This window comes from Galeopterus variegatus, unplaced genomic scaffold (genome assembly GCF_000696425.1).
Source record: "Galeopterus variegatus unplaced genomic scaffold, G_variegatus-3.0.2 Scaffold300, whole genome shotgun sequence".
NCBI classification, from domain to species: domain Eukaryota; kingdom Metazoa; phylum Chordata; class Mammalia; order Dermoptera; family Cynocephalidae; genus Galeopterus; species Galeopterus variegatus.
Window position 1 is genome coordinate 468,305 of NW_007726411.1, and position 17,976 is coordinate 486,280.

A 17,976-nucleotide genomic window follows, 5' to 3' on the forward strand; every position below is an offset into this window, starting at 1 on the left:
CGGTCTCCACATGGGATCCGAACCCTTGGCAGGAGCGCCGCCACGCTCCCAAGTAGCGCACTCTCCAGTGCACCACCGGGCCGGCCCTGAATGTCATTTCTGAATGAATTCCCTCAGCCACCCCCTCTGTTTGACTCCCCTCTGGCCTGTCTGCCTACCTCTGTCCCTGGGAATGTCCTGAGGCCCCTGGCCCAAGGGGGTTTAGGAGAGGAAGCGTGAGATTCATTCCTGGGATTGTGGGCATCTCCCTGTGTCCTCCCCCGCCCCTGACATGGACCCTGAATACAGCCTCTGTGCCTTGTGTGTGCACAAGAGTGGCTCCATCTGGGTGAGGATCTCAAATGGCCCTGTGTCTGACCTCCTTCCAGAGAAACAGAGTGGAAGGTGGGACTGCTGGTGAGGGAAGGAGCAGGAGACCTCCAAGGACAGGAAGGGTTCAAATGGAGGAGAGGATCCAGGTGAATCCAGCAGAGAGTGAATGCATTGATTGATTGGTTTGTTTCTTCTGTATACATTCCTGGCACCTCATCTGTGCCAGGCACTGGGATGGGGCCTGGCCTGGCCTTACACAGCGCTTAGCCTCGTGGGGGATCACACAGGAACAGTTGCTGCAAGCGATGGTGGGGTGTGGAGGCACTGTGCCAGCACAGACGGACCATGAGGAGCAGCGGGGCTTAGGGACGCTAACCTTGCAGCTTCCCTGAGCCCTCTGGTGGTTGCCCCTCGATGTCTTTGCCTCCACACCCTTGCCTTGATCTCAGTTGATGCCCTTGTTTCTGTTTCTGCCTGTTGATGTGCCTGGGCCTCTGTCTCCCCTGCCTCCTGGGCACTGAGTCTCGTGGCTGTCAGGGCTGATGGCGGAGGAGCTGCTGGCACGGGGTAGGGGAGCTGCCAGCGCCATGGCCCCAGGGTGAGAGCTAACGTCTGTCCAGGAGCATCTCTCTCCCTGCCAAGGGCTGAGCTCTCTGGGTCGCATGCCTTCCCTGTGACACAGGAGCCGGCATCCATCACTCACAGAGCCACCCACTGCCTGGACCCCCACCTCACCCCAGAGTAGCCCAGTGACAGCTGTGGCATTGTGGCGAGCGCAGGCCTCCTCTCATGACTTCGGCCCTGGCCCCACTCATGCCTCCCTCTGGCTGAGCCTGCTCCAGACCGGGCAGNTGACTTCGGCCCTGGCCCCACTCATGCCTCCCTCTGGCTGAGCCTGCTCCAGACCGGGCAGCCAGGGCAAGCCCCCCCCCCCAGGGAGCTGAGAAACCCACACCCCAGCCCTGGCTGCAAGAGCAATGGAGAGAGCCGCCCCACTGGCCCCGATGGAGGTGGTTGTTAGTGTCCCTGGAGCCTGTGAGGGAGGAGACCTGACCTGGCTCCCAGCCTCACGGCAGGGGTCGCAGCATGGGACCACCCTCGTCTCCTCATACAGGCCACAAATAGTTGAGTTACTGCCACGTGCCAGCCACCGAGCTAGGTCCTGGGGTGCAGTGGTGAGTAAAACATTAAACATTGTCCTTGTGTTGCTTTCAGATTCTTTTCACTGGGATTTCTAGTAAGGAGTTTATTTTCCATCACTCACCAGGACAGACACACAGGCACACTCAAGTTTTGTATTTGTCTGAAGGAACAACTTCATAAAAAAACACACGCTTACCACGTAGGATATGCTGCTGTTTTAAATACTGATATTCTTTTTTAAAAAGCTGGTTGTGGCCCACTACACTGGGACATGCCCTGTCCTTTGAGAAGCCCTGGTCCGATTGGGGAAAGTGTCACAGGAGGTTAGAATGGACTGTTCCTGCCCCAGTTTTGACCAAGGGACCAATACCAAGGGTTTCAGGGTACAGACCATTTGTCTCTCATATGCAGGTTGTTTACAAGGAAAATGACATAAAGGTTATAGAATGACAAAGGATATACACAGGGGTCTGAGAGAGTGGAGGGCTGAGGGAAACTGTGAGCTGTTCCTGTGAAGAGAGCTGTCACTGAGGTGTTTCCAGGACCCTGTGGCCTCACCTTGGGGGAGGGCTTTGTCGGGGGTGTGTGCTACCTTCTGAACCTGGGCCTGCCAAGGGGGCTTCAAGGGGTTTCTTGGAGAGCTTTGAGACGCCAGAGACATGGAGGCCTGGTCCTCGCTGGGTCCAAGAAAGCTCAGGTACATGGGTGACCATGGGCTGACTCCAGCCCTGGGCACCTGGGGGGAGGTTGTGGGCCAGCTGCTCTGCAGTGGCTACAAAGTGTGCTATTGTCAGGGCAGGGCCCCCACCCCAGAGTGGAGGGGTGGGTGCAGGTGCTCTGAATGTTTGCTGTGGCGAGAGGTGAGCAGGCAGGGAGAGAGCCAGTGTGTGCTACCTCGACAAGGCCACCTTGGCAGGAGGAGGCTGGAGTGGACCCACGGGAGCCCATGGGCAAAGGAGGAGATTCCAAGGAGTCCCCCAGAAGACAGTGCGTCTCCTGGGTTGTGGAAACTGCAGGGGGGAGAATCAGCAGGAAATCTTCAAAAAGCCCACAAAAATGCCTGTGTGCTCTAACCATCTGCCTGGCCTGGGGAGGAGAAGCCACCCAGCCACTCTGTCTCTGATTATTCATGGGACTGGCCTTTCTCATGACCAGGCTGAGGCTCTTTTTACAATGTAAAGGGACTGCAGGCTACTGTTCTTTTTATCCAAGACTGAGCTGAAAAGCTACAGGATCTGCCTAGGTTTTCATCCAGGGCCAGGGAAGATGATCTCTATTGAATAAAGCTGAAAGGGACAGGGAAAGACAAAAATAAAGGCTGGATGCTATTACATCAGGGTCATGTTCACATCCTGGCACCACAGGCATTTGAGAGGCATTTGTCAAGTGCTGTGACAGGGAGGTACCAGGAGGGGGCAAGTAATGGGAAAGGGGCTGGGCTGTGTCATAGAAGGTCCCCAGAGGAGGGGATGTTCAGGGGAGACCTGAAGCCTGAGTGGAAAGGAGCACAGCCTTCTGGGGAGAGGTAACAGCAGCTGGCAGGAGTAAGAGCCTGGAGCCCTTGAGAAGTTGGAGAGAGATGCAGGGACAGAGGTTGGCAAAGCTGGAGGCCATGTGAGGGGTTTGCCTTGGTCCTGAGGCAACAGGAAGCCACTGAGCACTTCTATCCAGGGAGTAATTAGCTTAATATATCACTCTGGTAGCTGAGTGGGAAGAGTTTGGAATGAGTGAGGTTAGAGGAAGGACCTGCCAGGTGGTGGTCTCCGTGAGGCGAGATTCTGGCTTCAACCAAGGAAGGGTCAACAAGATGGAACCAAGTGGTGGGACTTGAAAAACACTAAGAAGGTAGAGCCAGCAGGGTCGGGGGAGGAGGTGAGAGGGAGGGTGCAGGTGAAGATGCATCTGTGGGAATGCTCTGGGTGAGAGAGAGAAGGTCAGTGTTGGATGGGTTGGGCTTGAAAGCTTTGGAGATGTCCCAAGTAGGTAGCTGGTGATGCTGGCGTGGGGCTCAGCAGAGAGGCCTGGGCTCAAGATGAAGATTCAAGACTCTTGTTCACAGCCATGGAAGGGGATGAGAATGTCTTTTCCACTCTCTACCTGGGAGAGGCCTAGGGCCTAAAGAGCTTGAACACTTTCAGAAGGCTGGAAAGACACAATAAAAGCAAAACAAAACAAAACAAAACAGGAGGATCCCAACACAAAGAAATAATAAATGTTTGAGGTAACGGCAAATAAATAAATAAATAATATAAAAGAGACTAAAAAAGAAAAAAAAATAAAGGACAGGAGGAGGAATAGGCAACAAAAGAAAAAATAGACAAATTGGACTTTATGAAAATTAAAATACTTAGTGCATCCAAAGAAAAGATCAGCAGAGTAAAAAGGTAACCCACAGAATGGGAGAAATATTTGTAAATCATGTATCTGATGAGTGTATTAATATACTCATCTAGAGAACTCCTAAAAACAGCAACAAAAAACAACCCTATTCAAAGGACTTGAATAGACATTTCTCCAAAGAAGATATACAAATGTCCAATAAGCACATCGCTAAAAACCAGGAAAACGCTATTCAAAGGACTTGAATAGACATTTCTCCAAAGAAGATATACAAATGTCCAATAAGCACATGAACAGATGTTAACATCGCTAAAAACCAGGAAAACGTGAAGATATACAAATGTCCAATAAGCACATCGCTAAAAACCAGGAAAACGCAAATTGAAACTACAATGAGATAGCACCTCAAACCCATTAGGATGTGTATTATTTTAACAAAACAAAAGAGAAAATAGTAAGTGTGGACAAAGATATGGAGAAATCAGAACACTTGTGCACTGTTGGTGGGAATATGAAATGGTACAGCTGCTGTGTAAAACAATATGGCAGTTCTTCAAAAAACTGAAAATGTAATTACCTTGTGACCCAGCAATTCCACTTCTGGGTATGTACCCAAAAGAATTGAAGGCGGATCTTGAAGAGATATTTGCACACCCATGTTCATAGCAGCATTACTTACAGTAGTTAAAACATGAAAGCAGCCCAAGTGTCCATCGATGGGTGAATGGAAGAGCAAATGTGGTGTGTCCGTGCAATGGAGGGAAGGAAGGAAAATTCTGACACATGCGACCACATGGATGAACCTTGAAGACATTAGGCTAAGTGAAACAAGCCAGTCACAAAAGGACAAATACTGTATAATTCCACTTATATGAGGTACTTAGAATAGTAAAATTCATAGGGATAGACAATAGAATGGTGGTTGCCAGGGGCTGGGGGAGGGAGGAATGGGGAGCTGTTGTATGATGGTTACAGAGCTTCAGTTTTTCAAGATGAAGAGAGTTCTGTAGATGGATGGTGGTGATGGTTGCACAACAGTGTCAATGTATTTGATACCACTGTACACTTAAAAATGTTTAAAATGGTAAATTTTATCTTATGTGTATTTTACTACAATATAAAACAATCAGGGAAAAGAAAAAGAAAAAGCAGGAAGAAACCCCAGAGAGGGTGGTGCCACAGAAGCCAGGGGAGGAGAGGATTTCCAGAAGGGGCTGCTGTCCAGTTAAACGCTGTGGAGGAACAGAGAAGGCCCCACTGGCTCCAGCCACGGAGGAGGTCCTGCAGGCTGGCAGAGCACTTGTGGCGTATGGTGGGCTGGCAGCAGTGAGGGGCTGTGGACTGAGGAGTGAGGGGCAGGGGAGGCCAGGAAGCCCGTGTCTGGTGTCACAGGTCCAAGGCCCGGCTCCTGCCCTGGGAGCTGCTACCCTTCCCACTCCCATGCTACTGTGTCTGGAGAGAAGCTGGGAACCATTCATGGGTGCTGTCTACCCTCTCCTCAGTGTCCCAGACTGGGAATCTGGGAAGGCAGGGTCCAGTGCCCTCTCATGGGGAGCAGATGGCTCTCCGCACACCCAACTTTTCCTGGACTAGCCCACGCTCCCAGCAATTTTCCCAGGAGAATAGCGGGAAGTCCTTCCTGGTTCTCGAAATCTCCCTCCCTGTTCTCCACCACCACCGTTCTCCACCACCACCGTTCTCCAGACTTGCTCAGGACGAGGCCTCCTCACAGGCTCCTTGGGCCTCTGCCACCACCTTGGTCAAATCTCAGCACAAGAACAGAGCCCAGACCAGGTTACGTAAGCCATTTATTGGTTTGTTTTAAAAATACGTATTTTATTTGTACACGAAGTTTGGTGAGAAGTGCTCCATCAGTTCAGACAACACCTGACACTTGATGTTGGGGGGCCTTTTTCCTACCCGCTTCTCGCTTCTCCCCTCCTGCTGTTCATTGTGCAGTTCTGGGAAGAAAGTGAGAGCCATGCTTCAAGCTAAGGAGGTGGGTCTAGTTTGTCTCTGTCACACTGTCTGCAGCTAGCCCCGGCACCTGTCTCAAGGCTCCTGGGCTGTCCCCACATACAAAACCACAGTCTCCTTCCGGCCAGCTGAGCTGGCAGCCCGGCCTGCCTCCCAACTGCATTCCTGCTGTGCAGCGGGCGGTGAGTGCCAGGGAGGGGACACACCTCTCCAAGCCTTGAAAGCGAAGCACAGAGATCTACAAAAATAAGATTTCCACTCAGAGAATTGTCGCGGGGACAGTTAAAACCAAGTCCCACATTGGACTCAAGGGAACACGGGAGAAAAACCTCTGGGGGTGGGGAGGTGGGGACTGGGGTTTCCACCAAGGGAACTGGGGTGACAAGAAGAAACATAATACTTTTCTTGCTGGCAATGCCCCCTTCAGCACTGCTACGAGCGTCGCCAATGTCCAGCCCTCTGACAGCATGGAGAGGTAGGTTAGGAGCAGCCAGCCTGGAGCGGGCAGGTGAGACTGAGGTGGCCTGTGAGGCAGATGCCTGGCGGAGGTGGCTCTGCTGGACAGCTGGAATTGGGCTGCCGAGCACCTGCCTACCAGCTGACCTTGTCACCTTAGGGTGACAGTTCTCTACATCAAAAGATTTGCATATGCTAAATAGGATTGTCAGCAGCTGAAGAGGTCCTGGGGGTAATTGGACTAGTAAAAAGTATTTTTCCCTGAAAAACCCTTGTCATATGACCTATGGGACAGCCTAGACCCTGCCCCAAGGAGGTCCTGGGTGGGGGTGCCAGAGGGGATGGTCTGGGGCCACACTGCTCCCTTTCTCAAGGGGCCCATGGTTCATTCCCCTTCCAGAGCGTGAAAACTGGGCCTGGTCATCCCAAGGCCCCTTCCCTGCACAGGGCCAAGCTACCCTCCCCACTCCCATGCTACTGTGTCTCTTGAGACGCTGGGGACCACACAGGCATCCTTCCTCCCACATGGTCAGAGGCAGCAAGGTCTGGAGAGAGAGAGCCTGGGAGATGGCCACAGGTTCCTTTCTTCAGATGGGCTGAGGGGCCGCCATGGCTGGGCACTGTTGAACTTTTTAGCCCTAAACCACAGGGCTCGGCCTTCTCTTCCCTTGGCCTGCTGGGGCAGGGTCTGCCAGGCTCTGGGAGCAAGGAAAAGCTGTGTGCCAGCAGGGAGTGAGGCTGGCTCCCACGTGCCTCTCAGTTTGAACGTTAATACTCTTACAAGAGGGGAGGAAAAGGCGTTGGCCTGCTGGGGCAGGGTCTGCCAGGCTCTGGGAGCAAGGAAAAGCTGTGTGCCAGCAGGAAGTGAGGCTGGCTCCCACGTGCCTCTCAGTTTGAACGTTAATACTCTTACAAGAGGGGAGGAAAAGGCAACATCAGGGCCTAGGCTCAACCCTGGGACCCAGGCCTCTCTTCTGGAAGCTTTTTATTTTTGTACGACTGACCCCACTATGGCCTGCATAAAAACACAGAGGGGAAAACCGGACTTTGGGGACAATGGAAGGCCAGAGTGAGCCCCCCTGACAAGAACTCCATCCATGGGGGCCGGGAGGAAGGGTCTGTCTCCATTAGGCTGGGGGCAGGGGTGGCTGCCTGAACACGCCTGAGGGGAGCTCGGGCGCTGTGGCCTCTGTCTGGCCTCATGTGTGTGGGCAGCATGCACACGCGTGTGTGAGAGGGGTGCAGCCCTCCTGGCACCTCAGCCAAGCGGCAGGGGAACTCCATCCTGCCCCTAGGCAGTGAAGGGCTTTGGGAGCCACATGGATTCCACGTCTGCTTTGAGAACAAAGTCTGGCAGTTCCACAGACACTCTTGTTCAGGGTTAAGAAGAGGCAGCGTGAATTGCTGCCAACATCCATGGAAAACATGTTAGTTCTCTGCTCAAGTAAAAAAATATCAAATATAATATATTTATGAAAGCCCCTTCACAACATATAGTCTCAGTTTTGTATTTTGCCTCAGCAGCTGGGATGGAGTTGCTTTTCAGAGACCCAGGACATTGCCTGACCAGACCAGGCCACTGGTGTGGGGCCTTCAGGTAAAGGCCACCCCATTGCTGGGCTCCTCCAACTGTTTCCAGCTGTCTCTGCGGTGCCACAGAACTCCGCCTTGTTGATCCATGGTCCACGGGACTGAGGCCCATCTCTCTCCCCCGAAGCCCAAAGCAAGGAAGGCCCACAGATGCTGGTTTGTGACTGCATTCAGGTTTGTCGTGATGCAACAGGCTGCCTTTTGTTGTGTCCTGGCCAGCGGGGCAAGGCTCACACGACAGACTCTCGGTCTCTGTCTGGGGATGGGGGGAAGTCGGCGAGATCTTCACTGCGGCTGTCATCAGACATCCGCACCTGGAGGTTGTCGCTGGTGGCCCTGGTGACACTGTCATAGGAGGGTGGGAAGGATGTGGAGGAGATGGAGGAGCTTGAGGGCTGGCCAAGGTGCTGGGAATAGTTCTTATTCATCATGTAGGCGATGAGGCCCTCTCGCTCAGGGGCATCCTCTTCGGAGAGGCCGCTGCTGCCCGCCTGCTGACGGAAGAGGAAGGAGGCATGCTTCACGGAGCGCTGCAGCAGGTGCCTCCGGAAGGCCCGCTGGATGACTGTGGCCGACACCTCCTCGTGCTTGCGCCGGAGTGTGGTGGTGATGGGCTCATAGGAGATCTTGGATGGGTTGGCTGCCATGAACTTCTCCTCCATCTGGATCTTCAGGGCATCCATCTCCCCAGACTCCCCCAGGACCCTCTTGGTGAAGGCAAAGAGAATGTCCATGCAGTGGATACGATCCCCACTCACCATGGGCAGGTCCATATTGATGAGGCTTATCTGGTTGGGCTTGGCGATACGGAGTGGCTCAGATAGGGCATCAGCGAAGTCGGACAGGGCCGAATACTCAATGAACTGGGTGGCCTCTGGGTCAAACTTCTCCCAGATCTCATAGAACATGTCAAAATCATCCTCGCTCAGGGGCTCGGTGCTCTCCTCCGTGGCCACGCTGAAGTTCTCCAGGATAATGGCAATGTACATGTTGACCACGATGAGGAAGGAGATGATGATGTAGGTGGTGAAGAAGAGGATGCCCACGGCTGGGCTCCCGCAGTTCCCCCGGGAGCCATTGCTGTTGGGCAGATTGGGGTCACAGTAGGGGGGGCCCGTGTTGAGGATGGGGCTGAGGAGGCCATCCCAGCCAGCCGATGTGGTGATCTGGAAGAGGCACAGCATGCTGTTGGCGAAGGTCTGGAAGTTGAACATGTCGTCGATGCCAGCCTCCCACTTGACGTAAGCGAAGTTGGCCATGCCGAAGATGGAGTAGATGAACATGACGAGGAAGAGCAGCAGCCCGATGTTGAAGAGGGCGGGCAGGGACATCATGAGGGCAAAGAGCAGCGTGCGGATCCCCTTGGCTCCTCGGATCAGTCTGAGGATGCGGCCTATCCGGGCCAGGCGGATGACTCGGAAGAGTGTCGGGGAGAAGAAGTACTTCTGGATGATGTCTGAGAGCACAGTGCCTGTGGGAAACAACAGAGACTGTGGTCAGCGATGGCTCCTCTGTCCTCCCTGCAGCCCAGCACCAGTGGGGCTGAGGATGTCTCTGTACAGTGTGGAGCCAGGGAGGGGAGGCCCTTCCAGGAGAACTGGGCCAACTAGGCGTGCTAGGACTCTGCCTCCTTCTGAGCCCGCATCTATTATCCAGAAAATGAGGACCTACAGCTTTTGCCAAGTACCTTCTCAGCTTGTTCTTTACTCTTCAGGGTGTACCTGCACGATAGAGCTGCACTAGGCCCATCTTCTACAACATGCTTCTGAGGCCAGACGGGGCCTGCTCAGCATCTTGGCAGCCCAGCTTGGACCAGCAGTCAGCCCTTTTAGCTCCTCACTACTCAAAGCATGGCCGAGGACCAGCAGCCTGGAGATCTCCTGGGTGCTTATCAGAAATGCAGAATCTCAGCACTGTCCCCAGCCTACAGTGTTTTAAGAAGTGCGGAGGATTCATGAACACATTGAAGGCAAGAAACACTGGCCCTGAAACCAATGCTCACCCAATCACAACATGCCTCTGTGTCTTCTCTCAGCCTCTTTGTGATGGTTCCTGTCACCCCCCAACCTGCTTCCTTCCAGGGCTTCCCACCTCGGGTCTCTAGGAACTAGCAGGGTTGGAGTTTTAAGGAGCACAAATATAAATTGTAGAAGAAGGAGTGAAATAAACTTGCCTCATATTAGCCCAAGTGACATTTGCAGACTCCTTATATAATAATGATGTTGCTGGCTGACATGTGTCCAGTGTTTACTTGTCAGTAGGGCACTGGGCCGAGCACTTTATAGCCATCATTTCATTTAGTCCTTCCTGTCACCCTAGGAAGTGAGCTAATGCCATCATCCTCATTTTCCAGAAGAGGAAATAGAGGTGAGATAACTTACCCAAGTTGCCATCTATTAAGTGAGAAGCTGGGATTTGACTCAGACTCTCTGGCTCCAAGTTGACCTCTTAGCCACAGCTCTCTGGTGTGGTCCAAAGCACCAGGACCAGTAGGTGATCCCAAAGTCCATGCTGTACCTTCTGAGGCCTCTGAGACTGTGCCTCAATGGTCCCATTCCTGCTGCTGACATCCTGCATTCTCTAAAGTTTCTCTCTAGTCCCACGAGACACACTCTCACCCTCACCCTACCTGGAACCTCCCACAGCATTTTTGACCCTACTTCATGCTTCTAAGCATGTGCTTATCACTGAAGTGACAGCAGTGCCTACCTAAGCCCCTGTACTGCCCTTTGAGTTCATGGGAGGCAGAGTGTATGCGCGTGTTTCAAAAAGTTCACGGAGGGCTGGCCCAATGGCGCACTCGGTAGAGTGCGGCGCTTGGGAGCGCGGCAGCGCTCCCGCCGAGGGTTCGGATGCCATATAGAGACCGGTCCACTCACTGGTTGAGCACGGTGTGGGCGCGACACCGAGGGTTGCAATCCCGTTACCGGTCACGAAAAAAGACAAAAAGGAAAAAAAAAAAAGTTCATGGAAAGATGGAATGAAAAGATAATACAAATCTTTCCATGAACTTTTGGAAGTACCTTTGTATATGGCAGAAAGACGAATGGCAGAGTTATCCCAAGGCAGAGTCCCGTAGGGGTAGGGTCAAGAGTTTGGGCTCTGAGCACAAGCAATAAAAGAAAAAATATAAATAAACTGGACTTCATTAAAATAAAAAATTTTTTTTGTCCTTTAATAGATGCCACCGAAAAAGAAAAAAACGCCACAGACTAGGAGAAAATATTTGCAAGTGTTATATCTCATAAGGGACTAGTACCCAGAATATATAAAGAACTCTTTGAACTCAACAATAAAAAGACAAATAACTCAATTAAAAAATAAGCAAAGGACTTGAATAGAGATTTCTCCAAGGAAATCTACAAATGACCAATAAGCACATTAAAAGATGTTCAGCATCATTAGTCATCAGGAAAATGCAAATGAAAACCTCAATGAGATATCACTTCATACCCACTAGGATGGCTGTTAATAAAAGTACAGGTGATAACAAGTGTTGGGGAGGATGTGAAATAATGGAGTCCTCACGCATTGATGGTGAGGATGTAAAGTGGTGCAGCCACTTTGGAAAACAGTTTGGCCGTTCCTCAGAGTTTTAGATCAGTGGCTGCCAGGGGTCGAGGGAGAGGGGCATGGGGAGGGACTAGTCAATGGGTAGAGTTCCTTTTGGGGATGAGGAAAATATTCTAAAATTAGAGAGTGGTACGGTTGCACAGCTCTGTGAACATACAAAAACACTGACTTGTACCCGTTAAAGTGGATTTTAAGTTAACTTTCTGAAGTACATCTCAATAAAGCTGTTATATGAAGAAAGCGTTCGGGTTCTGAGGTCAAACAGACACGGGTGAGGGTCCTCGCTGTGCTGCTCCCTGCTTGTATGACTCCTCCCTTGGTGCTGACCTCACAAGGTAAACCACATGATGGGGGTGATTTCTGAAGGAGCCTGGCACACACCCTGGGGGTCAGACTCCAGAATCTTCCATCTCCAGGGATAACTTCTACACTATAGGGCCACCTACCTCCCACCCCTGGGGTCTCACCTCTGCCTGAGTGAGCCTCTTCCTCCTTTAACCTAGGGCACAGGCTTTCCTTTGTGGGGACAGGAGATCCTCTACAGTTCCCACTCCCTTTCCCAGACTCATCCTTGAAGCTCTCCAAGCAGTCAGGGAGCTGTGTTCCAGGGTCTCCTGGAGGGTGGGGCTAGGAGGGGGTGCTAAGTCTTCTGCTAGGTTGGCCCTCTTGGCCTGAGTGGGTCTCCCAGACAAGTTCTCTCTGGAGGGGTGTGTGTGTGTATGAGAAAGAGAGAGAGAGAAAACAGAATGAAGGAGCCTAGAGTGTACTTGGCACTAAGTAGAGACCCAGGGGCTGGAGGAGAGGCCTGGCCTGGGGGGGGGCTTCTCTGTCAGCTGACTTGCATACTCACCCACGATGGAGAGGATGACAACCACGAAGTCGAAGATGTTCCAGCTGTTGGTGAAGTAATAGTGGCGCAGGGCAGTCATCTTGATGATACACTCGCCTGTGAAGATGGCCACGAAGAGCAGGTTGATCTTGGCCAAGATGTTGACCTTCTCAGGGCTTTGGTCATCTGTCTCCACCATCATGGTCACCATATTCAAGCAGATGAGAAACATGATGGTGACATCGAAGGCTTGCTTGGTCACAATGTCGAATATGAAGCCCTGGTACTTGTTCTGGAAGGAGAGACAAATGGGCTGGGCTTGGCAGGGACCTCAGACAGGTTAGCAAGCCCCCTGCTGCTGCCCCTCAGCCCAGACCACCCACCCTCCTACCCCACCCTCTGGTGAGGCCAGAGCCCCACCCCCTCCCCCGACCATGTGGAGCACAGAGGAAGAAGCACAGGAGGCTGAAACAGCGGCTCTCCTGCTGAGACGCTCGCTCCTGGGCTTCTAGGCCCAGCCCTGAGGCCCCTCCTCTGTGAGACCTTCCCTGATGGAATGGCAGGGAGAGAGTTCCCCTGCCCTGAGTTACCTTAGCACACTGTTCACTGTCCTTCATCTTTTATTTCACAGTGATGTCTGAGGGCTCAAGGTCAAATTTAAACTTCAGTCCTAGTAACTGTACTAGCCCTCAGATTAGTATATTTTCTCCACGGTTTTTGCGGAGCTGATTTTATTTATTCTATTAGCTATATTTGCATGTGTCTTTAATTGCAAATCAGCCCAGATTATTTTGGGGAAAAGATAAGATTATAAATAACATACACACACATACTTTTTTTGGAGAATGGCTTTTTTGGGCTGAAGGAGTTAGTCTAGCAGGGGATCCAGAAACCTCCCCTCTGCCTCCTGGCTCTCCCCACCAGGGGACTCTGGAATACTGCTCCCTGACTGCTCAGGGAGTTCAAAGGTGAGGTTAGGAATAAGGGTAGGGGCTGTGAAGGCTGCCCTACCTTCCTGGAGAAAACCTGTGCCCTTAAAGGGAAAGAGGGGGCTCACTCAGAGGCAGATGGGTTCTTGTGGGTGGGGCTTCTCCCCAGGATGCCACAGCCTTCTCAAGTCTTCCTCACTATCTGCATGAGGCTGAGACCTCTGTGTGTGGTCAGACATCTGACAGCACTCTTCATGCTGGGCTGAAAGACTGTGAAGAGGCCCTGATGGCTGGCCGTGTGGTGTGGGGGCTTCCCAGGGTCCCCCCAGAAGATCCTCCCTGCTCCCACTGAATCAGGAGCCTGACTCACCAGGGGTCGTGGGATGGGCTTCTGAGGCTTCTTGGAGCCCAGCTTTTTCATGGCATTGTAGTACTTCTTCTGCTCCTCTGTCATGAAGATGTCCTGGCCCCCTAAGTGCAGAGAAACAGGCACCAACCTCATTTTGGGGTTCTCAGAGCCCCAGCATGGAGGGCACAAGGATCTTGCCTCTCTGGTGAGGGTGCCAGGGTCAACCACCTCCTCACTTCCTCTCCTGGTGGAGAAAGTATGTCCCTGTCCTGCACTAGAGATGCTTCCCCAAACCTGCTTATCCAGGGTCTCTGTCCCTATTCATCTTGAGATCTCCCTGGCTCTGTGACCTGAAAGATCCAGTGCACACCCCCACCCTCTCCCCTGCCCAGTCAGCCAGCCTGGGGGTTCTCTCTGCCCACTTGGTTGCCAGTAACTCAATCACAGCTCCTTGATGGAGCTCCAGGAAGATCTTGGGCCTCTGCACAGGCCCCATGCATGACCTCTGATTATGGACCAGGTAAGGGGTCCCAGCCCTAGCCCCTGCTTCTCTGAGGAGCCTCATCCCTCAAATAGACTAAGGGAGGTGTGGGATCTCCCACACAAATCCCTTCTCACATTCTTGCAGGTTTAGGCACGTGACACCCATGGACACTCCCTTCTCCCCTGGCACCCATCCCTGCCCTGCCCTGTCCAGCCCAAGTGGGAGCCCGTGCTCTACGTATCTTTTTCTTCTGCTGGTTGAAGTTGTCAATGATGACGCCGATGAAAAGGTTCAGGGTGAAGAAAGACCCGAAGATGATGAAAACGACAAAGTAGACATACATGTAGAGGTTGTACTCCCACTGGGGCTGCTCTTCATACTAAGAGGGAGAAATCAGATAAGGAGATCAGACAGGCTGAGGTGGGGGCGCAGAGGCTGAGGGCTGGCTGGGGGTGTCCATTCTGTGAGAGGGAGGATGTGTCCAGAGTAAGGTCACTAGCACAGGTATGTGTCTACATGTGTATGTGAGTACAGAGCCAAGCCAGAGGTGGGTGGGGACAGAGGTGGGAGGAGTGAATGGTGGCTGGTGAGGACAGCAGGCATGCTGGGCTTCAGCCCCTGGGCCATTGGGAGGTCGGACTATATGGGGGCCTCTCTGTCTTCACTGAACTGTCAGTGTGATTGGGTGGGACACAAGGACAAAGAAGAAACTTGATTTGCATCTCTGTTGCTTCCACCCCATCCTCCTGGGGTAAGGTTCAAGTAAATTACAGTGAATTTAATTTGGAAGACATTTCAGAATTTTGGCACTTCCTGAAAGACCATGCAACATTGCCCCAGGTCCAGGCTTGGGCATTCCAGAAAGGCAGAACCTCATGCTGACAGATGAGATCTTGCCCATGCAAGCTTTCAGATGTGGACACTGATTCCCTGATGGCCCAGCAGGTGAGAGCCTCAGGTGCCCAATTCCATGAAACAGGCCATTGTGGCAACTTACCCCCCTGGAGTCAACAGCTGCATACATAATGTCCATCCAGCCTTTAAATGTTGCCTGGAAGAAAAAGAGAAGATTAAGAAAATCATTTAATTCTGCATCTTGCTTGAGCTACTTAGGGCCCCTGTTTGGACAGATGAAGCCAGGAAAGAGCCTCCTACAAGGAGCAAGCCATCCCATCCCCCTCAGCACTGTCCTCATGGCTGGGCTGTCACAGAAAGGCCTTGTTTAGGGCTGGGGTTGGAGGGGAAGCAGCTGAGCAGAAACCCTGAGAAAACCATATAGTGGGAAATAAGCTTCCTGATTGAGGCCAGGGGTGTGACGAGGCCCGAAGGAGGTCTGCCCTTCAGAGCCACATGCACTTAGGATTCCCAGACAACAGAGTCCTGACGGTGGGTGTCAGGGATAGAGAGACGGGACTTGAACTCTCTGTTCCAGCTTATGATCAGCTGCAGTGCTGACATGGTCCCCCTAGTCATACGCCTCAGAGAACCACGTGGCTTCTGCTTTTTAGACTTTTAAAGGAAGTCCCCAAAGAATACCAACCTTCCCTTGTACTTAAGGGGGTCCATTGGCCAGTGGTGTGTTGGTAAATGGTTAAAAACTGGCTTTCCAGAAGTAAAAAAAAAAAAATCCTTTATTGTTGTGTTTGCCAGTTTCTCTCGTGTAAATATTCCCACCATGGCCAGTTTCAAGTTACCAACATGATGTCACTGAACTCGGAGTTGGGAAGAGATGCCTGGGAGCACAACATTAGAGTATCTCCACTGTATAGACACAACAGATGTGAGCAATCTCAGAGCATAGGTGATAACAAGAAATAATAGTGAGTTCTGAGTTTTTATTACCTGTTTTAATACCATTCAGTTAATTATGAGTTTATAAATTTAATTTTTTATAGTGGCAGTGCTTAATGACCAGCTTGCAAAAGTTGTGAAAATGTTACAATGAGCTCTTGTGAGCTGGCGCAAGCTGGCTCTAGCACACCAAGGGAGTAAAGAGGCCAATGAGATGGGGCCCTGGTGCTGGCTACACTGTCTGCCCCCATCTGGGCTGCTGTGAAGATTCAGAAAGAGCCCAAGAAACATGCTTGATGGTGAGACCAACCAACCAGTGGAGTCTCGCTTGTGTCCTTGGCCAAACCCAAACCTGCCCTGAGCCTCCTTTCAAGGTATGAGCTCAGCTATATAAACTTTCTGTGTCTAAGAGTGCTTACGTGGCAGGGAGGGCAGATGGGGATGTTGAGACTGCCCATAGAAGGCAAGTGACTTCAGCTCTCTCTGTCATCAAGTCCTCCTCTATAAGGAGAGGCCTGGAAACGCTTTGGAAACTGCTGGAGACCACCCGAGGTTATGATATACTTGTGACTGAATTCTTCCCAGCCACCGAGTGGTTTTGTCTGGGAAGGTGGGAAGTTCTCAGTCTACAAAGGGGACCTTTCCTTCCAAAGTTCTGCCATTCAGGGGGACAGTCATGGAGGTAGACAGCCTAGTGCAGGGGAGTCTTTGTGGGACTACCACTGGGACTTAGGGATGGGTGGAGATGTGAGTGGATACACAAAAAGTTTTCAGATGAGAGTCTGTGTGTTTTTCTCTGCTTTGGCGACTAGAAACAGTCTGGGTTTAGGACTGGGATAGCAAGATGAGCAAGTCGAAGCTTTCTGCATTATGGTTCTGTTTGCATTTCTGTCCTCAATGCTGACGGTAGGTAATTTTATGGCATGTGCTATAATCACTGCAGCCACCAAACTCACAAAATCAATGGAAACTCTGGAAGAACTGTGTGTGTTTAAATATCACACATCTTGCACATCAAAGATGGAAGTAAACGTATTCTTTCCAACAGCACAAGAGGTATCACTACCTTTTATAACAGAGGGCTGGCCAGAGTCACAATTTTGCTGATAGTTCAGTCCCTGGGTAGTCTATGGTCTTTCAAAATTTTTAACCTATGTCGTCACATTGCCTAACTGATAGCCTGAAGAGGTCACCTTGACTACTGGCTGGGAAATTGAGTCTGCCACAGTGCTGACCTGGCCCCATGTTATACATCCTGGAGAATGTGGCATCTGCTCTATGACTGAAAACCTGGGGACTTCCTAAGGAGCCCAGTTTCTGGAGAATCTTTAGCCGCCTTTGGGCACTGTGGCCCTACAGTGAGGATCGAGTGTAACCTCACTGCCTGACTCCTGCTCACACCATGGGTGAAGGCACGTGCTGCTGGAGAGTCAGTGGGAGGAAGGAAGTCCATTCTCTCCGGGACTTACCACCTGCAGAAGGGCCAGGTACCCAGCCCCCACGTTGTCAAAGTTGACTTTCACCTTGGTCCAGTATAATTCGCCAGTCACGTTGAAGGACTCACACTCGCTCTTGTTGTTCACAACGGTGTAGTTCAAAGGCAGGTCCCCCTCAGTCTGGTTGATGCACCTCCCAAACTTCCCCGCAAAGAGGTTCACGCCCATGATGCTGAAGATGAGCCAGAAGATGAGGCAGACGAGGAGGACGTTCATGATGGACGGGATGGCGCCCACCAGGGCATTGACCACCACCTCAAGTGGACAGAGAGCAGGCTCAGCTCCTGGGGCTGCTCAGAGCATGTGCCCTGTTCAAGACCCCCCACCGACTGAACTCCCTGCTGCAGGTGGCTGTGGGGTGGGGGTGCGGATCCTGTGCTCATGGGAGAGGCCAACTGTGTGGCTGGAAGCCCTTGTGGGGAGCGAGGGGGGGCGAGAGAGAACACGCACGCCTTTCCCTCTTTACCCTAAAGGCTGATGCAACTCCAGAACACATGCCTTTCTCTTCTGGGCCCTGCCCTGAACCCATGGCCTTCAAAACCTGATTTTCAATAGGGTCTATTCTAGTTAAGTGGGGCAGCAATCTGATGAGATAGGACCTCTGAAAACATGTCCCCAAAACTTTGGGCCTCCTATCGATCCTAGTAGTCCTTACATTCTCTGAGCTAAATTTCTAGTTTATTTCAGGATTGCTGCTACTAGGCTGG

General features: G+C 51.8%; 1 protein-coding gene across 6 annotated transcripts in view; it reads right to left on the reverse strand.

The window, feature by feature from the left end:
* Positions 1-7,127: 7,127 nt before the first annotated feature.
* SCN5A (sodium channel, voltage-gated, type V, alpha subunit) overlaps positions 7,128-17,976 on the reverse strand; it is a 99,271-nt gene continuing 88,422 nt past the window's right edge. For 3 of the 6 annotated variants that reach the window (XM_008567166.1, XM_008567171.1, XM_008567167.1), the window contains 6 exons: positions 17,243-17,524; positions 14,980-15,033; positions 14,224-14,361; positions 13,520-13,624; positions 12,242-12,512; positions 7,394-9,289 (listed from right to left, as the gene is read on the reverse strand). In XM_008567166.1, the coding sequence (XP_008565388.1) occupies positions 8,049-9,289; positions 12,242-12,512; positions 13,520-13,624; positions 14,224-14,361; positions 14,980-15,033; positions 17,243-17,524 (2,091 nt within the window). In that variant the 3' untranslated portion in view covers positions 7,394-8,048. Of the gene's footprint in view, positions 9,290-12,241; positions 12,513-13,519; positions 13,625-14,223; positions 14,362-14,979; positions 15,034-17,242; positions 17,525-17,976 lie in introns of all 6 variants that reach the window. The other 3 variants (XM_008567170.1, XM_008567165.1, XM_008567168.1) reach the window with 3 other exon arrangements.